Source organism: Petaurus breviceps, unplaced genomic scaffold (genome assembly GCF_028583685.1).
Source record: "Petaurus breviceps papuanus isolate PSGF00001 unplaced genomic scaffold, PetGlider_PUasm1.0 350, whole genome shotgun sequence".
Taxonomy (NCBI): Eukaryota; Metazoa; Chordata; class Mammalia; order Diprotodontia; family Petauridae; genus Petaurus; species Petaurus breviceps.
This window is the reverse complement of record NW_027186199.1, coordinates 2,029,906-2,045,547: the sequence shown is the minus strand read 5'-3', so window position 1 is coordinate 2,045,547 and position 15,642 is coordinate 2,029,906. Positions and strand designations below refer to the sequence as shown.

General features: G+C 46.5%; 1 protein-coding gene across 3 annotated transcripts in view; it reads right to left on the bottom strand.

Annotated features, from left to right (window-relative positions):
• Positions 1–15,642, bottom strand: part of FAM83H (family with sequence similarity 83 member H) — a 41,372-nt gene extending 25,730 nt beyond the window's left edge. Inside the window, exon 1 of one of the 3 annotated variants that reach the window (XM_069097082.1) lies at positions 14,492–15,642. In XM_069097082.1, coding sequence (XP_068953183.1) covers positions 14,492–15,094 — 603 coding nt within the window. In that variant the 5' untranslated portion in view covers positions 15,095–15,642. Of the gene's footprint in view, positions 1–1,209; positions 1,352–1,528; positions 1,687–14,491 lie in introns of those variants that run through there. The other 2 variants (XM_069097085.1, XM_069097086.1) reach the window with 2 other exon arrangements.

Genomic DNA, 15,642 nt, shown 5'->3' with positions numbered 1-15,642 from the left:
CACAGACAGGAAGTGGGGGTGTTTATGTAGGAAATGGGGGCACAGACAGGAAGTAGGGGTGTTTATATAGGAACTAGGGGCACAGGCAAGAAGCAGGAGTGTTTAATTTGAATGTAGAGGACATAGATGGAAAACAGGGGAGTTTAGCTAGGATATAGGGGGCAGAGACAGGAAGCAGGACTGATAGGAAGTGGGGCAGCCCTTTCCAGAAGGGCTCACAGAAAAAAAAAATTGGGTCCATCGAAGAAAAGCTGAACCCTAAACAGGAAAGGAGACAGAGACGAAATGGGTTCATATAATGGATGTGGGACCCAGATAGGACCCAATGGGACCTCAAATAGGAAATCAGTTCACATTAGTGGGGGGACACAGAGATGAAACAAATTCTTTATCTTGGTTGTTGGGGCCATACAAAGTAAGTCCCAGACAAGAAGTAGAGCTCAGAAAGCACATAAGGGCCATAGAGAGGAAATGGGGTCACAGACAGAAACGATCAGTTAACTTTAGTGAATTGCAGATAATAACTGCCCCCAGTCCTAACTGTCAGCAGACCCAGGTTCTAGTCTCTTTTTGGCAACTGATTTGCGGAATTCCCTACGGCAAGTATCGTCCCCTAGGTGCTTCACACCCCTCCCCCAACTGTACCTGACACTCAAGCCACTTTAGGCCTCAATTTGCTCCCGGGTTCAAAGAGAGAGGGGATTACACTCCCTGACCCCCCAAGGCTCCTCCCAGTACCACAACGCTGGAATTTCTTTCCTGGCCCCAGGAAAGGAGAGCCAGGAGTCACTAAGCCCTCCTCCTAAAGCTCGCCTCGCCCAAACCTGCCCAGGGCCTGATTCCCAGATCCCAGATCATTCTGACCTCACTCTGATCTTCAGGCTCCCCCCTCCAGGGACACCACTTCCCCCTACCTAGAATCCTGCCCTCTCCATTCTCTGCTTCCCATAGACTAGGCAGGCTCGGAAGGGCTGAGAGGATAGACCTGCCTTCGAAGGAAATGGGTGGGAGGAATCAAGGGAGAAGGGGGCACTGGGTACCCAAAACTGTCCTAAACTATCCCCCCAAAAAAAGCAGGCGAAGGAGGGAAAGGCTAGTAAGATAGGGAACCAGGCCAGGGTGTTCCTCACAACCCCAGCCCCCCATAGCCCTGTCTTTTCACACTCACTTTCACAGACACACCCAGAGGGATTCACATATCGTACTTACAAGGCAAATCTCAGAGCCCTGATTCCTCACCCTTCAGAGCACTTGAAGGCTCTCACACTCACTGTCTCTCTCTGTCTCTCTCTCTCTCTCTCTCTGTCTCTCTCTCTTTCTCTCTCTCTCTCTCTCACACACACACACACACACACACACACACACACCCTCCAAAGTCTGGATCTAGGTATCCGGCTCACTACCTCCCCTTACCTCCCACCCCTACTGTCTCCTCTCCACCTAGCTCTCCCTAGGGTGCTGGGACTCAAGCCTGACCTAACCCTGCCCCCGCAGTTTCAGGAAGGAAGGTAGGCAGGAGAAACCTTACCTGGCCAGGTGCGGGCCCAGGGCTCTCCGGAGGTGACCAGTGACCTGGTGCCGGCCCAGGCTGTCCCCTCCGCACCCGCACCCCACCCCGCAGCCGCTCCCTGCCTCCCTGCCCCACGGACTGATTCACACGCTCCCTCCCCCGGCCCAGCCCTGCCCAGCCCCCTCTTTGCCTGCCCGGCCTGCCCGGGCAGCACCTCTGGGGGGGCGGGGAGGAAGGCCCCACCCCGGCCGAGAGGGAGACACACAAACCCCGGAGCTCCCTCACTTCCCTCCTCTCCCTGCTCCCTTCCATGGCCATCCCTCTGAGGACCGGGACCTCACTTGGGGCAGAGATCAGGGTATGGGGAGGAAAGGTCCTCACCGACAGACAAGGCTCCCCTTAGAGCCTTCCCCAGGTCAGGACCTGCCTCTCCAGGACAGGAAGAACTACCCCTAACTGTGAACCCCTTAAACTTACAGGCCCCCTAACCCTAGAACTGCCTCCCACCTCTCTCCTCACCCCACAGATCCGTCAAAGAGGGCTTATAAATCACTGGGGCCATTGTGGAATATGAACAGTAAAGCCTTCATCTCCTGTTAACCAATTTAACTGAGCTCTGAGCTTCAAAAACACTATCCCTGTTCACCTAGAGATTACAATTTTACAGGAGGCTGTCAGGACAACTATATTAATACACTATATTACATCAAAAATGCCTTGAGAGCTGTGATACAAAATGCTCTGGGGGGGGGGGGGTGTCCTAGGAAAGGCTGTTCTCAACTGGGAGAATCAGGGAAGGCTTTCTAGAGATAACTTTTATTTAAAGTGAGCTTTAAATAGAAGAGAATTCAGTAGAAGAGAGGGAGAATGGGTATTCCAGGCAATAGGAGCCTTCATGAGCAAAGTCAGGAAAGTAATCCCCAAGCCCGGCACAGTGCTTTATGCACAGTAAAAAATTTAGTAAATGTTAGGGGCAGCTAGGTGGTGCAATAAATAGAGCACCAACCCTGGAGTCACTAGCAGTGTGACTTTGGGCAAGTCACAATCCCAACTGCCCTCCAAAAAGCAAAAAAAAAAAAAAAGAGAGAGAGAGAGAATTTAGTAAATGTTTGCACACTGGAATGGAAAGAAATGAAATTTCATTCCATTAAACACATTTGTTAGACACCTACTATGTGCAAGGCACTAAACTAACTTCTGTTAATATAAAGACAGTCCTTTCCCCGAGGAAAGATAAAACTCCCAAAACCCCTCAACTACCCCTTCCCTGTCTCCTCTGAACTACTTTGTATACAAATGAGTGTGATACAAAGTAATTTGAAATGGAATTAATTTGAAAAAGAAGAGAGTACTACAACTGGGAAAGGGATTCGAATCTGAAATGGCTTCACAGTTCTGAATGTTGAAGAAAGACAAGAAAGCTGAAAGGCAGAGATGAGGAGGGGGCACTTTCTGGGCATGTGAGATAGAGAGTAAGGAGATATGAGGCAGGCTCACCAGCTGAAGGAGCTATAAGTATCCCCAGTCTGGCAGGAGCTGAGAGTTCGCTACATCCTCTCCACCAAGGGATCTGAACTATATCCTGGACCCTTGGGCAGTGTGGGGAAGACTATGAATCCCTTCTTAAAATAATATTTTTAAATGCATCAAATAAAAAATGTAGGATTACAAAGGAAACAAATTATATTGAAATACAATTATCAACATACTTTTAAAAAAGCAAATTCACAGACTCCAGGTTAAGAACAGACATCTGTTCTACATTATCCTTCACCCTCAAATCTACTACTGTCTTATTCTGTTGACAATCACACTTTGACAAGCCCCAATCCTAGATTACTCACTACCTGCTTCCTTAACTCCTATCCAGCATTGGTGAAAGGAGATGGAGAAAATGAGGGGATAAACTAACTATATTATCTAATCTCAACTGGGTCCTCACTGCAGCAAGGCAAACATTCTATTCCTCCCTAATCCATTTGTTATTCCACACTCCACAGTTGCTGTTCTAAACATTTCCATTTCTCCCCAAGTCTCCCATAGTACTCCTTCTTCTCCTTTCTTCCCCATTTCATCATTCAGACATCTGTCACCACTGTCTCTTCTTCTGCTCCTCTCTCAGATTAAGAGGTAGCCTTTCTCCTTGCCAAGGTCAAACACTCTACAAGCATACATACCATTCCCTCCCTACTTCTCCAGCAAATTGCCCCTACTGTTATCCCCACTCTCTTCAGTTTCTTATCCATTGGCTCCCCCTAGTTCCTATAAACATGCCCATATCTTCCATACTTAAAAAGTCTTCACTTGAGCCTATCTATCCCCTCATCACCCTTCCCTTCATGGATAAACTCCTTAAGAAAGTTGTCTATAATCAGTGTTTTGACTTTCTCTCCCCTCACTCCCATCTAAGCCCTTTGCAACTTCCAGCTTCAACATCCCACTGAAACTACCCTCTCCAAAGTTACTAATGATCTCTTAATTCCTAAATCTAATGACTTTTTCTGTCTTCACCCTCCTTGACCTTTGCTATCTTTGATACTGTTGATCACCTGGAAACTCTCTCCTTTATGGGCTTTAATGACATTATTCTACCTCGGTTCTTCTATCTGTCCAACTGCTTTTCTGTTTCCTTTGTTAGTTCTTCACACATGTAATGCCCACTAACTATAGATGCCATGTCCCCCAACAATCTGTTAGAGCCTTCTCTTTTTTCTCAATACTATCTCACATGGTGATCTCATAAACTCCCATAGATTCAAGTATTATCTTGATGCAGATGATTCCCAGATCAAAACATGCAGCCCTAATTTCTCTCCTGACCTGTGCAATTATATATCATTTTTGGACATTTCAAGCTAAGTATCCTAAGGGCATCTCAAATTCAAATGACCAAAACTGAATTTATTATATCATTCCCCCTAAACCCTCTTCTCTTCCCAACTTTCCTATTACTATCTAGGGTACCTCCATTCTACCTCTGTGTTATCCTTAACTCCTCACCCTCACCCTAAATACCCACAGTCCTTTGCCAAATCTTTTCTATCCAAACATCTCTTACATAGGTTCCCTTCCCTCCAGTCATATAGTTGCAACCCTAGATTAGGACCACATTACCTCTTCCCTGGATTATTGCAATATCTTTCTAACTGGTTTCCTTCCCTCAAGTTCCTCCCCACCTCAATCTGTCCTCCACACAACTGCCAAAATGATTTTCCCAAAGCATAGGTCTGACTCTGTCATCCCCTACTCAATAAACTCCAATGTTCTATGGCTTCCTATTACCTCTAGAATCAAATATAAACTGTATATAACTTTTAAAACTTTTTAAATATGTTTTGCATGACTTCACATATATAATAAGTATTACAAAATAGTTTGTCTTCTCAATGGGTGGGGTAGGGGCTGGAGAGGAGGGAAAGAATTTGGAACTGAAAATAATTTTTTTTAAAAAGTGAAAAGAAATAAAGCTCTTCATAACCTAGTTCCTTCCTACCTTTCTAGTCTTTTTATATTTCACTTCCCTCCATGCACTCTATGGTCCAACTACAAGTGACCTCTGTCTCCCTTCTCAACATCCTTACCCTCGTTATCTCCCATGGCTGGAATATTCTGCCCAGCAACCTCACTTCTCTCTCTTGATTTTCCTTCCTTCAAGACTGAACTCACATCTCACCTTCTGCACAAAGTCTTTCCCATTCCCACCCCGATGGGTGCTAGCTCCTTTCCCTCTCAAGCAATCTTCCATCTAACTATCTATATTGTATGTACCTACTTATTTACATATCAGCTCACCTGTTACTCTATGAGCTTCTCATGGGCAAGGACTGTCTTTTGTCTTTCCTGGCATCCCCAGCTCTTAGCACAGTGTTTAATACATAGCAAACACTTAATAAATACTTGTGGTTCACTGACTGAAAAGGTAAGTTTGGTACAATTCAATCCAGCACAATCCACTTCAGTTAAGTAGCCACTTTATGCTGGACACTGTGCTAGGCAATGCATCCCAAAGACAAAAAAAAAAATGAAGCAGTCCTTACCTTCAAGGAAATTGCATTCCACTAATGGAAAAACATATGCACATACAAAATATATTTGGGGGAGGAAAGTATGTACTGATAACTGCATCAGAAAAGGGCTGGCGCAGGAAGTGGTGCCCGATGTGAACCATTCTAAAAGGAGTGAGGATAGTGTTCCAGGTATAGGGTTGGGGAGGAGAGGACGATGCCTGAGCTAAGGCTCAAAGTTGGTTCAGTATGGGGAACAGCAGGCACACTGGCGTGGCTGGATGTTAACTGTGTAAAATGGAATAATGTATAATTAGCCTTGAAAGTTAGGCTGGAGTCAGGTTTTTAAAGGCTTTAAATGCCAAACAGGAGTTTTCACTTTACCTAAGAGCCAATAGGGAGCCTGAAGGTCCTTGAGCAAGGAAATAACACAGTCAGACCTATGCTTTAGCAATATCAGTTTGACAGTTGAATGGAAGACAGAGTTAGAGAGCCGAGACCAAGTAGGAGGAGGCAAGAGAGTTGAGATGTGCAAGGTATGGTGTAAAAGTAGACAGAATTCATACACCTTGGCAACTGATTATATAGTATGAAAAAGAAAGGAAAGAGTCAAGGTTGCCTCCTCGGGTACAAAGGAATCTGTATAACTAGAAGGATGATGATGCCTTCCACAGAAAATGTGGAGATGGACAGATTTAGGGCAGAACAAACTGATTGGAGTTTGTGATGCCTACAGGACATCCAGGAGGAGATAGCCAACAGGCAGCTGGCAACTCAGGATCCGAGCTCAGGAACTTAAGGAAACCCAGGACCTTACTGTCTCGGGAGCCCATTCCGGGTCTTCTTGGCCAGGATATGGGGAGTGGTTTGCCATTTCCTTCTCCAGCTAATTTTATAAATGAGGAAACTGAGGCAATCGGGGGTGAGTGACTCGTAGAGGGTCACACAGCTAGTGTCTGCGGCTGGATTTGAACTCGGGTCTTCCAGACTTCAGGCCTGGTATTCTGAGCCACCAAACCTATAAAATATGGTCCCTCTAAAATAAGGGTAAGCTAAAACTGCTGCAGCACGTGTAAAACCCTGAGTCTGTGCAAGTGGCTGGCCCCTCGAATTACTGTCCCACAAAATTAAGGCCCCCAAATGTGCTGTTCCTCCAAACTGTTGGCCCCAGACTTAGGATCTTACTGATCTCCCCACCTTCAAAAAAGTTGAACTCAAAGAGAACCACCTCCCCCCACCAGAATTGGCAAGCACACCACCGGGTTATGGGCGCCCCCTCGTGGTCATGCCGAGCCCTGCAGGGCCGCGCGCAGGCACGCGCACTCACTCCATACCCGCCCAGAATCTGAGAGCACGAGAGTGCGCAGGCGGCCACGAGCCTGGTGTTGCCGGGAAACCAGCCCCAGCCGTCAGCGGGAGGGGCGGGGCGGGCCGCCGCCCAGGTGCGAAATTTGGGGAGGGAAGGAGGAAAAGAGGGGAGGGGCGGGACCGGAACCGGAAACGGGTCCTAGTGACCTCTCTGTGAAAACCTGTTCTACCTCTTCCCCGCCCAGCCCTTGTGTTTCTTGTTTCTCAGTCCTGTACTCCCACGATACCCCCTTCTCCTCAGGCACCCCCTCCTCTTCCTCTTCTGAGCCTCCCACCTCAGTCACTTCCTCTGATCTCCCTGCTCCAGTCTCCCCCTGGTCACTCCCTCATGTCTTCTGGTCCCATCCCCTCTTCTCTTCCTCTGACCCTCCCTTGCCGTGTCCTCCTGTGACTCCTCCCCAGCTACTCCTTCCTCGCCCCCGATATTCACCTCGGTCACCCTCTTCTCTCTCCGACCTTGCACCCCCTCCTTACCTCTTGTGACCCTCCTCCCTCACCCCCTTCTCATCTGACCTGCCCGGTCTCACTCTCACAGCACCCACTCCTCTCCTCCTCTGACGCCCCCTGGAACACCCCTCTCTCTTCCTGCAGTCTCTTCAGTGATTCCTTCCTCACCTCTTCTGATCCCCCTTACCTCAGTCATCTCTGCCTTGGTCACCCCCTCCTCTGCCTCTTAGACCTCCCCACCTCAGTCTCACCCTCTTCTCTCCTCCCTGACCACACTGCCAATTACCCACTCCCCACCTCTTCTGATCCCCGCTACTTCAGTCACCTCCTCCCCTCCCCTTTCGTCCCAGTGTGATTGTCCCCTACTACCTTCCTCTGATCACCTGCCCTCCTCTGAACCTCTTTTAGTTCTTCCCTGCTTACGCGGATTCTCTCCTCAGCCACCCAGTCCACATCCAGCCAGCATTTGTTAAGCTTCTGCTATGTGCAAAACTTTGAGTTAGGTGTTGGTGATACAGAAACAAAATTAAAAAGATGGTCCCTGCCCTCAAGAAGCTTAGAGTCTACTGGGGGCAATATAACACATAAATATAAGTATATATGATAATTGGAGGAGGAGGAAGAAGGGAGAGAAGGAGCATTAACAACTAGGGAAATAAATTCCTATGGGGAAAGCCGATAATCCAAACCTTAAAGGAAGCTAAAGATTCTAAGACTTAAGAGGAAGTGTGTTTATACACCAAGATTTGCATGGAGATGAGTACCATTATGGGGGTACACAAGTCCAGTCTGACTGAGCATAGTTTGTAAAGAGGAGTAATGTATGATAAACCCAGAAAGGAAGGCTAGAACTCAGTCGTGGAAGACTTTAAATACATCCTGGGTGTTTGTCTTTTATCTTACAGCATGGGTCCTTCATGTGGAGTTTGTGAACTTGTTATTTTGATAATTGTATTTCAACAATTGTTCTCCTTGATAATCCTGTATATTTTATTTTATGCTTTTAAAAACACTTTGAGAAGTTGTCCATGACACAAAAAAGGTTAAGAACCTCTGTCCTAAAGGATAGGGAAACACTAACTTCCATCTACTGTTCTTAGTTCTTCCCTCTTTCTTTTAATCTTATATTTTCAATCAACAAAAATATTCCTTTCCACTCTAAACCCTCCCCACCCCAGAAGTCTCTGCCAACGAGAACTAAAGAAAAACAAAACCCAATACAAAACATATAGTCAGTAAAAACAAAATTCCATGTTGGCCATGTGCAACAAAAATAATTGTCGCATTCTAAACTCCTTCGCCTATGTCAGGAAGTTGGTAGCTGGTTTCAGCATTAGTCCTCTGGTATCTTGATTGGTCACTGATAAGAGTTCTTAATTCTTTCAAAGTTGTCTTTATGTATAAATTGTTGTCAGTTTATAAGTCATTCTCCTGGATCTGTTTACAATGCATCATTTCATATAGGTCTTCCCAGGTTTCTCTGAAACAATCTCCAGCCTATCTTGCCACACAAAAGTATTCCATCCCATTTATATACCATAACTTGTTCATCCATTCTCCAATTCATCCATTCTCCCTCAGATTCCCATTATTTGCCACCTCAAAAAGAGCTATAAATATTAGCCTTTCTTTCATGTGACAGTCTTTCAAATACTTCTGAATAGACAACTATACTTCCCTCTCCACCTCTTCCCTAGGCCAATCATTCCCAAGTGCACTCAATCAACAAGCAGTTCTTAAGAGATTACTATGTGCAAGCACTAGACTAAGTTGTGCAGATAAAAAAAAAAAAGACATTGCCAGTCCTTGCCCTCAAGGAGTTTATTTTCTAAGGGCAGAGACGTATGTAAATTAATTGATACATACAGGATACACACAATAGATGGAAGGTTCTTCAACTATTACTCATGGGATGAATGGGAGGCCCTTCCCCATCCTGGCTTCCTCTACTCTCTCTTGCTTATCAATGCCCTTCCTAAAGTATGGCACCCAGAAATGAATACAATATTTCAAATGTTTAAACAGGGCAGAGTAAAGAGTCTCAGTTTAACCCATCTTACCCATTTTAAATGTCTTATTTTGCAAGACACTGATCTTGGCACTGAGGATACAGAGACAAAAATAAAATAGCTCTGCCCTCAAGACTTTATTTTCTGTACAACAGATACAACATGGAAAGAAGGATGCCCAGGACAAGGAAAGTTAAGGAGGGAAAGGGTTCTAGCATCTAGGAAGATGAGGGAAGGCTTCCAGGAGAAGGTGATACCTAAGTTGACTCTTTAAGGAAACTAAGATTCAGAGGAGGAAATTGGGAGGGAGTTCATTTCTGGCCTGCGGAATAGTTTTCACAAATGCAAGGAGTGGAGAGATGGAGTATGGAGTCCAGTTTTGCAGGGGAATAGAAATGAGAGAGGTAGTTGGGATGCAGACAATCTAGAGTCTTAAATGTCAGAGTAAGGAGTTTGTATTTTGTCCTATAGGCAACAGGAAACCACAGAGCAGGGGAGTGACTTCAGATGTGTCTTAGGAGTACTATTTTAGCAGCTGTGTGAAGGATGGGTTGCAGACAGGAGAGAATGAAGGCAGAAAGACCAATAGAATATTCCAGAATCTGGGCTAGATAAGGACTTGATTTAAGGTGTGGTGGCACTGTGAGTGAGGAGAAGGGGACAGATTCAAGAGGTGTTATGAGATGGGGAGAAAATCTGGAACTCAATCTTGTGGAAGTGAATGTTGAAACCTAAAAGTACATTTAAAAAAGTGTTATGGAGTTAAGATTGACAAAACTTGGCAGCTAACTAGATAAATTGAAGTAGGGGTGAAAAAGAGGGAAGCAATGACTCCAAGGGTATAGAGGAACCTGGGGAACTAGAAGGATGGTGGTGGGGAAGTTTAGAGGAGGAATGGGCTTAGGGGAAAAAATAATGAATTCCATTTGGGGTGTGTTGAGTTTGAGATATCTATGGAACATTCATTTGGAAATGTATAATAATTGATGTGGGACTGGAGCTCAGGTGAAAAATTGGAGCTGGATTTAGTTATCTGTACCCTCAGTTACCCTTTCCCTGTATTTTCTCACCTCCCCAGTCACCCCCTCCCTAGTCCCTCTAATTTCCCCCTCAATCACTCTTTCCCTTGTCTTTCTTTTGCCTCTCCCTGTTTCCTCTGATTTCCCCCAGTCCACCCCTTATCTGATTGCTTCCCTCAAACCTACCTTGCCTGGCACATAGTGGGCACTTAATAAATGTTTGAAAAAATGAATGAATATATTCTGATTCTCCCCTCATTCATCTCCTTTGCTTTGATCCCTCTTTTCACTTATTCATTCCTATTCTTTTCTCATTTATCCTCACCTCTCCTTCCTCTGATACTCCCTTCTTCTTTTCCTTCACCATCTCTCCTATGAGTTCTTCTTCTCTATCTTTTTTTCTTTTGAATCTTCCTCAATAATCTCCATCCTTAGTACCCTCTCCAGTCATTCTGCTGCCTGTCTCTTCCTTCTGATTCCCCTCTCAGTCAACTCCCCTTGTCACAAGAGGATGAGTGGTAAAAATCGGGGGGGCAAATCTCCTACAGTACCTCGGAAGGTGAAAAAGCCTCCTCCTGGGCCTAAATCAAGGGTACCTGCTGGTGAGTTCATGGGCCTTTCCCCTAACCCCTTCTGGGTCCTACCATCCATAGTCCCAGGGCTGATTCCTTAATACCCCTTCCCAATTCAATATGCCCTTTAACCTTCTCCACTGACTATTGAGGGTCTTCATACCCCCCTCTAAATCTATATCTGACTCACTGAGTCCTCAGACCCCTGCCAACCCTTTTCTGACATGTTGAATAACCTTCAGACTTACCATTTACACTCCCTTCAACACCTCCTCCAAATCCACCTAGACCTAATGGGTATCCCTCAGATTCTGTCTTCACAATCCACTTCTGACCTACTGAAAGACCTTTCAAACCCTACTTCCTCCCCAACCATCTTCAGAGTAATCTTCTTAATTCCTGAATTTGGAGTGGAAAAGTGGCCAAAAGAGAAACCTGTGTTGCCCCTAGAGTTCAAGATAGTATCATTCCTGTAACCATTGTGGGAGGGAGGGGGTTGGAGAGGGGAGAAGTGGGGGTTAGATGATGGGCTACTAAAAAGATTTTTGTCGAGATTTTGGTTTTGAATTTGGTGATGAGATCAAGTGATGTTTGATGTGGGTCTATTCATGGCTAGGTATGGATTTATTCTGTTGGAGAGGGGAGGTAAGAGCAAAAATGGGTTAGAGACTGAGACCAGAGAAGAGACTTAAGAAAGGGGTGGTATTATGTTAGAAAGAGCACTGCACTTGAAGTCAGGATTTAGGTTCAAATCATGACTCTTTAGTACTTATTACCCATAGAACCTTGAGTTAGATCAGTTTCTCTCTCTGAAAAATGAGTGGGTTGGATCAGATGACATCTGAGGCTGCTTCCAATTTAAAAACTATATTCCTATAATTTAGCACAACTTCATATAGAGGGTGTCCCAAGGGTTAAAACTGCACTCGGACTTTGAGGACTTCCCAAGTCTTCTCTTCCCTAGGCTAATCATTCCCAAGTGTACTCAATCAACAAGCACTTCTGAAGAGCTTACTGAGTTCAAGCACTAGACTAAGCTCTGGAGATAAAAAAAGACAGTCCTTGCCCTCAAGGAGTTTGCATTCTAAGGGGGAGAGACTATATGTAAATTAATTGGTACATACAGGATACACACAGTAGATGGAAGGTTCCTTCAGCTGTTACTCATGGGATGAATGGGAGATACTGCCCCATCCTGGCTGCCTTCTTCTACTCTCTCTTGCTTATCAATGCCCTTCCTAAAGTATGGCACCCAGAAGTGAGCACAGTACTTCAAATGTCTAACCAGGGCAGAGTAAACGGTCTCAGTTTAACCCATCTTACACATTTTAAGATTTATTTTGCAAAGACACTGATCTTGGCTCTGAGGATACAGAGACAAAAATATAACGGCTCTGTCCTCAAGACCTTACATTCTGTACAAGAGATACAACATGGAAAGAAGGATGCCCAGGACTGGGAAATTAAGGAGGGAGAAGGTGCTAGTACCTAGGAAGATGAGGGAAGACTTCCAGGAGAAGGTGACACCAGAGCTGACCCTTGAAGGATAAGATTCAGAGAAGGAGATTCAGAGAGAGTTCATTCCTACCTGGGAAACCCCTTATAGAAGGACAAAGCAGCATCAGGCTAAATATATTGTCTCTTCTGGTCCTCAGAATAAACAATTCCAGTAGAACCCAGAGTGATCCCAGAGAAACCTCTAGTGAACCCTGAGAGATCCTGAGTTCAGTGTGCTTGCTCCACCCCACCTCCTGAGACATTTTTCTCATTTCTGAGAGACTCTTGACTGACCCCGGCTTGCCCTAGAATGATGCTGGTGAAACTGTAAACTAATCTAAAAAAGCTTAATCCTCTCCATCTCCAAACCTTGGTTACTCCCATAGAGATGCTTCAATCTTACCATTTATCAGCACTTACCAATCCATGTCACTACCACTAATCCATGTCTAATCTATGCAAGCATATACTGATCTCTTCAGGCTCAGAAATTCACACTGCTCACAACTCTGAACCATTCTCATTCCATTCCCTCCAATTCCACGTCCCAAGGCTCTAGGTCATGCAGGATTCCCCATACTGGATCAAAGAACCCAGGAGAACCCACCCCCAGAGAGTTGAAGTAGAGCAACTGTTTAACAACACTTCCCATCCCCCCAAACCCGCCCAGCCTCACACCTGAGTCCCTGAAATAGCCCCAGCTGAGTCTGAGGCTAGGGCCAGCCTCCTTAATGAGAGTAATGAGTACAGCCATGGCGTGCTTCCCTGATCCCTAAGCACCTAATAAATGCCAGGGAGGGGGACAAATCAACCAGGAAACCAGCCCTTAAGGGGACATGGGGGTAGGGCAGAAAAGGATGCTTAGAAACATGAGCTTTCTCTGCTCTCCATCAGTCCTGACTCACCAAACTCAGGCCCAGTCTCTCCTGTCACACACAAACAAGTGTATACTCTGCACTTCAAGTAAACAGATGTTTCCCCATATACACATGCAGACATGCATCTGTGCTTCTCCTGGGAACATTCTCCTGATGGGAGCACTGCCCCCCAAACACACACACACACACACATACACTGTCCCTAACATAGCATCATCTGAACACACAGGTACATACATATTCCCTCCACAGAAACTGCTTCCCCCCCTAATGCCTCCCTCTTATTATTATCTGCCTACTTCAGGCTGACCTGGGACCCTATAGCAGATCCTCCTTTCTCCCATACTCAGCCCTGTAAACCCAACTCGCAGATCATTAGTCTTCTATGTGCCCATTTGAATGTGGCCATTTCATATTCATCACCTGGCTAGCAAACTCTCCCAAAACATTCCCCGTTATGTATGTCTACTAGCCCCTCTTGACTTTTTCCTAAAAAAAGATTCCATCACTGGCCCTACAGACCCCTGCCCAGAATATAGCCTGTCATACATGCTTGTCATCTCTCCAGATTCCTGCCTAGAACACATTTCATTTCATGGGCCATCATACGTCCTCCAAATCTCTGCTTAAACACACTCCATCATACAGCTGCTAACCCCCTTGCCCAGATCGTGATCCATCAAATGTTTGCCAGCTCTCCCCACTCCTGTTTAGAACATGCTCCATCATGTCTTTCAGCAGCCCCTTCCTAGAACATGTTCCATCACATATTTGCCAACCCATTGCCCAGAATGTGTTCTATCACATCCCCCAAATTGCTTGCCTCTCTAAATATCATATGATCTATCCCCCAGCTCCTTCTAAGACAGATATATCATCAAATGCCCAATATACCATTAAAGCCATCTGTCTTTTCTATTGCCTTTTCTAATCAATTCCTCTTATACACAACAGCTATTCCATCCCAAAGACTCAATGACCAGCCACTCCCCTCCCCAAGAGGACACAGTTCTCCCTGTCTAGTCCCTCCAGCGTCCACTGATTGAGATGTCAGTGACCAATCTGTCTGAGGAGTACTGACTCTCAGCGGTTCATCCATCCCTCCAAAAGATCAGTGACTGACTGAATCCATGCACCATCTCCAGTGGTACCCTTGGCTGTAGGCCCTGGTTCTCTCAATGACTTACCTGACTATGCACCTGTTCCTCCTGCTCTTCAAAGCCACCTGTCCTTAGCTGCTCCAGCTCCAGGGCTAACTCAATCCCCTCCATCCGTACCCATGCGTGCTCCTCTTGTAACTGCTCAAGCCATCGCTGTTCCTCTTGCCATAGCTGTTCTTCCCTCCACAGTTGCTCCTCCAGCTGCAATTGCAGCTGAATCTGCCGCCGGCGGTCCTCCAATAAGATCTGTTCCCTCTCCAGACACAGCTGGACCTCTTGGAGTCTCAGTACTTCCTGGGCCAGGGCTGGGTCAGGGCAGCTGGCCCCATAACCCCCCAGCTCCATGGCTGTGACCAACACCAGTTCTGGGCTTGCTGTTGAAGCCTCTGCCACCTCTATTGCCCCTGAGCAATCTGTCCTGACCACTGGCCCAGGGTGCCCCACAGGAACTGACTTGTCCATCTCACCCATCTCCTCTATCACGTGTTTTCCCTGACCCGCCCCATCCTGGGGGCCCCCTGGGGCCAGTGGCCTAGTCTCAACCACAGAGCCTGTCTCACCACCTCCCTTCCGACCCCGACCCTGTCTCTTAGTTCGGGGTTTACGGGACCGACCGCGCTTCCCAGACATGGTGTCCAGTTTAGGCTGTTATCCCTAAAATGACTACCTGCCCTTCCCTACTGGTCACAGTCCCCTCTCACTCCCCAACACCCCAGAGGGCCTGGTCATATTTCCCAAAGTGTTATCTCTGACCAGCCTCCAGCAAAGCTAGTGTCTGGGGATGGCACAAACTCTCAGAAGTGAGTGCCAGGATAGGCCAGTCCTCAGGTTTACCCCCCGCCGTGGTCCCCTGCTTGCCTGCCTGTCAGCCAGCCGGTATCCTGTCTGGTCCGTCTGCCTCTCCCCCAAGCACCCTCCCGGTCCTCCAGCCGGCACTTCTAGCCTGAGAGCCTTCCCAGTGTCTCAGGCCAGGAAGGCTGGGGCTAGGCCAGTCTGGGTTGGAGAGTTTATAAGGACTCCAAGCTGCCTCCTCTCAGCCTGGCCTCAGAGGCTGACTAAGAGGCTGACACATGGCAGCAGGGACTTTATGGGCCACAGGCCTGGTTAGCCAAACCAGGGTAGAACTACACAGAGACAGAGCGAGAGAGGCAGCTTTCACAGAGACAGGATCTGACAAT